The sequence below is a fragment of the Benincasa hispida genome, chromosome 2 (assembly GCF_027475165.1).
Source record: "Benincasa hispida cultivar pf3 chromosome 2, pf3_genome.v1.1, whole genome shotgun sequence".
In the NCBI taxonomy this organism is placed as follows: Eukaryota; Viridiplantae; Streptophyta; class Magnoliopsida; order Cucurbitales; family Cucurbitaceae; genus Benincasa; species Benincasa hispida.
In genome coordinates, this window is record NC_143479.1 from 1,926,813 (window position 1) to 1,932,812 (window position 6,000).

Genomic DNA, 6,000 nt, shown 5'->3' on the forward strand with positions numbered 1-6,000 from the left:
TTTTATCCTAAAAAAATCTTCGAATTATAAAAAAAAAAAGACGCTAATATAAATATAATATAACAATAGACAGGTTAACCTACTTTAAAAATCACAAAATATTTATTTGTTAATATAATATATAAACCATAGATATATTTTATTCATATTTTCGTCGAATGAAGACTTCGATAATTTTTCTATCATTTAACATTTTAAAAATGGGTTGAAATAAAGGTGACGAGATTTAGGGCTTGAGACGAACAACTTGTGAATTGGGTGTGCAATAAATAAATTAATTGCATTCGTGTGGTGAAAACTAAAAGCAGAGCAGACGCGAGAGATTCAGAAGCCAAAGGGATTTGTTCTAAACGCATCTTCTTCTTCTTTGTTCGTGTTCTTCCGAGTTTCGATTCAGTTGCCTATGGCGGACGCTACACAAGATAAGCAAAGCAACCAATCTCACTTTTTTCTACAGTGAACCCACTTCTTCTCTTTCTTTCGTTCTTTCAATCGCTGTGTGTGGATTCTGGTATTTCCCATGCCAAATTATTCGCGGATCCATCGCTAACTCTTCATGGATGCTCGCCGAGGCTCCCGCATCGTCAACCCCAAAGTTCGTCAGGTCGGATTCTTCACCCTCGACGCTCCTAATTCCCCCGACCGCACCCTCTCCGGTCCCCCCAATTGTCTCCCTTCTCAACAATCCCTCTCTCCTCCCACCAATTCATTGTCTCCCGTCATGATTCCCCCTCCCCGTCATCTCTCCGATAACCTTGCCTCTCGTTCTGCTGTTCTTCCTGTTCCGGCTCCCGCTAATTGGAGGAATTCCGCCGATCAGATCCCCGTTGGCAGTTATAACCCTTCCGAGACGCTGCTTGCGACGTCCCCTATGGCTTCCCCTTCCAGTAGAATTGAGGATGAAGAGCTGGAGATGTCAGAGGATTCTTCCAACTCCGTTTGGTATCGCCGGAGCGGTTCTGGGAAGATTGCCTCGAGCTTTCCCGGCGTTGGAATCCACATGGCGGCTAAGTCGTTGGAGAACTCGCCGGCGGTGCCTCTTCAGACGTTTGAACCTAATAAGCCTGCTGGAGTTGCAGGTAATGTTGCATTGCTTTGTTGGTTGGAGTTTAATCTTTACTCTTTCCCCTTTTTTCTTTGATGCGGGGTGGTTTTATTTGTTCAGTGTGTGCTAATTTTGGGGTTGTACTATTCTTTTCTGAGTGACAGCATTTTAGTGCAGTATTGACTTTATGCATATCATTATTACACTTTTTTGCTGCACATTTATTTTTCATATCAATTGGAAGATGGGGCTTGTGGCCGTGTTTTCATTTCCTGCACTTTACTGAATCCACTCGATGTCTTCTTTTGTTTGGATACATCCAGTCTTTATTGGCGTGGCCTACAAGCTCTCCTAATTTCCTTAGACAATTTTTGATACCCATCTCTTCAGATTGAAGGTCAGAACTTCATGGTTCAGCGGTGTTAGAGCGATTTTTTTTTTGGTGTTTATGGATTGAAAGAAACTAGGATTGTGATGGGAGGGGAGGGACTTTAGTGTTTGTTGGACTGGGTATGGTTTTTTTCTTCTTCAATTAGTTCTCTTTCTAAACATTTCTGCAATTGTTCCTGGCTGCTATCCTTGCCAACTGGAGTGTGTTTTTGATCTCCTTTTGCCTTTTAGGAGAACATTGGATTATTCTTGTTTTCTAGATAAAACTAGCAAAATATCAGTAGTATGTATTCCACTTTGGGTTGGAATTTGTCATTTCTTTCTGATTCTGACATACTTGCATTGCGTGGCTATAGTACCCAATTTTGAACTCCATAGATAATGACGGCCCAAAAGATTTTTTTGAGTCAAGGATTACAAAGGGATAAAAAAGAATGAAATTCAACATGGTCGTGAACATGCTTCCGTACTTTCTCATGGATCTGTCACTGGGATTATTGATTTCTAATTTCTGCTGGTCTTGCAGAAAAGAATGGAGGGCCATCCACGGAGGTACAGAATCAACAACCACCACCAAATTCTAAACCCCTGAAGGCAAAAACAACAAAGGCTGAAAGACGAGCTCTGCAGGAGGCACAACGAGCTGCAAAAGTCTCTGCAAAAGGTTCAATTTCCATTTCAATCATTTTAATTGTACCTGGAGCTATATTGTAGTGCTAATTCTTCAGAAATGCAAATCTGGCTTGTAAGGAAGCACCCTTTTGAAGCTAGGAAATGTAGAGGGTTTAGTGGGTTCAATTTAGTGCAGATATAAGTTTAAGTATTTGTAGATATTGGTAACTCCTTGCCTTGTGCACTTAAAATTTCTAGTGCTTGGATTAGCCAATTTCATGAAATTTTCGACTGGTCGAACTTTTTGGTTGTTAGTGCTAATAATTATCCTTTTCCTCTTTCTTTGGATATTTATGTTATAGAAAATTTTCCAAGAGCTTATATAGTAACTAGTTCATATGTTTATTTATTTTGATAAATGGTTTACTGGTTTAATAAAAGGTGAGGCGAATAAGTCAGGTACTGCTCCTGGTAAAGCTATGAAGCAGCCTGCGGCTATGAAAGATAGCACTGCCACACCTTCGGTTGCACCTACTGAAAAAAGAGGAGGTGATCGCACATTTGATAAAGAAAGGAAGAAAGATGCTCCCCCTCCACGAATGCAGTTTGATGATAAAAGCAGGGTAGAAAAGGCTAAAAAGCGAGCAGTTTTCAACCAAACTGAAGCTAGAAATAGGGTTGAATTATTTCGCCATTTGCCACAATATGAGCAGGGAACTCAGTTTCCTGATCTCGTGTCAAAGTTTTTCCAACTTGATCCCATTCATCCTGCCATTTACAAGGTGGTTTTTTTTTTAATAAATTTTTAAACCTTTATTTTTTATATATATATTTTTATTTGGGGAGTGCTAAGTGGTTTGTAATTTACTCTTGACTGGAAATTAGGACAAGTACGGAATCTGTTTAGTACAGAAGAACTTGGATTAATTGGATGATTTGTCCAGACTTGAAGAAGAATACAAATAGGAAGAGTCCACCAGAATGAAAAACCTCAACAAGATTCTTAGTCTTCCCAATTCAAATGAAAAACTCATAGCTTAGCCCTGTTTGATTAGGACTTTTATGTTTTCTGATCCACATTGATGGTCAATGGCCATAGTTTTATTTATGGGCCACCATGCACTCGCAACATGGTAATTTTCATGTATGACTTCTTTGTAATTAAACACTTTTTTTCAATTTTTCTTTTTTGGTGAAATAATTAATTAATGTCTCATATGCTTATGGTTAATTTATAATACATATCATAAATTTGCTGCTACTGTTTATCTAATTTAGTTGCCCATTTATACTTTATCAGGTTGGTTTACAATATATGGCCGGAGATATATGTGGAGGCAATGCTCGTTGTATTGCTATGCTTCATGCATTTCAACAGGCCATCCAAGACTACTCAACTCCGCCACAGAAGTCTCTGGGTAGAGATTTAACTGCAAAAATTGGTAGTTACGTGTCATTCTTCAACGAGTGCAGGCCACTATCTGTTAGCATGGGAAATGCAATTAGGTTTTTGAAAAACCGCATTGCCAAATTACCATTGAATCTTCCAGAATCTGAAGTAAAAGCTACACTTTGCTCAGATATCAATCGCTTTATCAATGAAAAGATCATAATTGCAGATGAAGTCATAGTTAGACATGCTGCTACTAAAATCAGGGATGGAGATGTATTACTCACATATGGATCATCATCTGCTGTAGAGATGCTCGTATTATATGCTCATGAGCTTGGAAAAGAATTTCGTGTTGTGGTGGTGGATTCCCGTCCAAAACAAGAAGGGCAAGCATTGCTTCGTAGGCTCATAGCGAGGGGCCTAAATTGTACATACACTCATATAAATGCCATTTCTTACGTGATGCATGAAGTAACCCGAGTTTTTCTGGGGGCTGCTGCAGTATTATCTAATGGAACTGTATATTCAAGAGTGGGAACTGCAGCTGTTGCCATGGTTGCTAATGCATTCCGTGTTCCGGTCTTAATCTGCTGCGAAGCCTATAAATTTCATGAAAGGGTACAGCTTGACTCGATATGTTTCAACGAATTAGGTATATACTATTGTAGTATTATGTTATCTTATATTTCCTTCCAAAAGAAGGAAGAGGGACAATTGTCTGAGCATTTTCAAATTTCGTACAGGTGATCCAGATGCTATCTCAAAGGTCCCCGAAAGGAAGGATATTAATTATCTAGATAATTTGACTGCTAAAGAACAACTGCAACTTCTAAATTTAATGTAAATCGACGAGTGACGTATTATTGCCCATTGTACCTCAAAGTGATGTATTCTAACTTTGTTTTGTACTGTTTCAGGTATGACGCTACACCTTCAGATTACATCTCAATGATTGTCACAGATTATGGCATGGTAAGTCTAGTTCAATCGATATTCCTCTGTCTCTATCTCAGGCACCTGTTCAAACATATACCATTATTCCTACTTCTTGTACTCATGGGGTTAAATTTTTGGGCTCAGTTCTTTGTTTATCTATTTCCCATCACTAACTGCTTTTCTTAAAAACTGTCCCAAGAATTTTGAGAAAAAATTATAAAACCAAAAATAGTAGTTTTCAAAAGGTTTTTAGGTCCTATTTTATCTACTTATTGGTTTCTTATTTCAGATTTCTTTGTTAACTTCTCCCTGTGTTGATTCCAGCTTCTCTCTGCCCTTCTTAATCCTCTTTTACCACCTCTCCCTAGTCTCTATGCATCAGTGGTCAGTCAGAGTTGAAATGGTAAGAGTTTTGGGTTTTGCAACCCGGAGTGAAATTGTTTCTTATTGTTTTGAACTGTAGATTCCACCTACAAGCGTGCCGGTGATCGTGCGAGAGTATCGGAGAGAGCACCTATGGATATAAGGAGGTTGAGAAGGACCCTTCGTGTAAGGAAACTTAGGATGAATGACAGATGCTTGTTGCATGTGATCGTACAAGAAGTAGCCAAAGCATGCTGCAAGGAGTGTTTTTTTTAACTGATCTGCACCTTGATACAACCTTCCATTCTCCCGTGCTTGTTCCAAATTTTGATTTCGGTAGATTAACGGTAACGGTTAGTGAAGAATGCGATTGATGCCTCTCCTTACAGTTCTCCAGGTGTTTTTGTTAGGTTCGAAAGTCGATGGTAAGGAAAGGAACATACAAAATAAATCATGAAATTTGTAGCATTTATTTGAAACAATGATTGAGATTCCCTTTATTAGACTATAGTGGTAATAGGAAATTTAAAAGAAAAAGAAACCATGGTTTCATTTGTGTTGACACTTTGCATGTATGGTTTTATATTACTTATGGAACTTGAAAGAAATTGAATTGATGATTCCGAGTATCATATAAATGCTAATCCTAAGACTAATCTAGGTGAAAAGTAAGAAATGCTTGATTGTTAATTTAAAATTATTTCTATGTTTACTACAACATCCATTTATATTTTTATGTTCCATTCAAAAGTTGTTATATGTATAGACGTATATTACATGTTTAGATAGACATTTTTAACTGAGGAGGTGTGAAAAGTTTTGGAGTGTATAATTTTGAAAATAAGTTATTTCAAAAAAATTTAAGTGTTTGAGAATGACAACAAGTGGTTTTTGAAGTATATTTTAAGTGTAACTAGTTTTTAAATATATATTTTTTTTCTCTAGTCAATTCAAACAACATCGAGATTGGAGAAATTTTTGTTTTGATAATGATTTTATACTCTAGATTTTGTTTACTCTCCCCATAGCCTGAGTTGTTTTCTTATTTCAGTTCTTAATTTTGCTCTATTATTACACTACAAGGAAAAGAGACTATTCCGACGCTACAATCACCTGTCAGGAGATGAATAGTCGGGAGAAAGCCTCTCATTCGATGTTGTATTGTAGACGTCAGGAGTAAGTATTAACTCCTAATGTCGTATAGGGTCCATTGGGAGTTTGTAAAAACTCCCGACACATCTTTCCTACATGTCAGGAGATG

General features: G+C 37.7%; 1 protein-coding gene across 2 annotated transcripts; it reads left to right on the forward strand.

Annotated features, from left to right (window-relative positions):
- Positions 1-156: 156 nt before the first annotated feature.
- Positions 157-5,356, forward strand: LOC120071255 (uncharacterized). 2 transcript variants are annotated; one of them, XM_039023412.2, is made up of 7 exons: positions 157-1,079; positions 1,962-2,099; positions 2,489-2,829; positions 3,348-4,092; positions 4,184-4,280; positions 4,358-4,412; positions 4,840-5,356. In XM_039023412.2, exons 1-7 carry the CDS (start codon positions 557-559, stop codon positions 4,900-4,902), a joined length of 1,962 nt encoding a protein of 653 aa, XP_038879340.1. In that variant the 5' UTR covers positions 157-556; the 3' UTR covers positions 4,903-5,356. The 2 variants fall into 2 exon arrangements, with proteins under 2 accessions (XP_038879340.1, XP_038879341.1); XM_039023413.2 differs by having other exon boundaries at positions 2,507-2,829.
- The last annotated feature ends 644 nt before the right edge of the window (positions 5,357-6,000 follow it).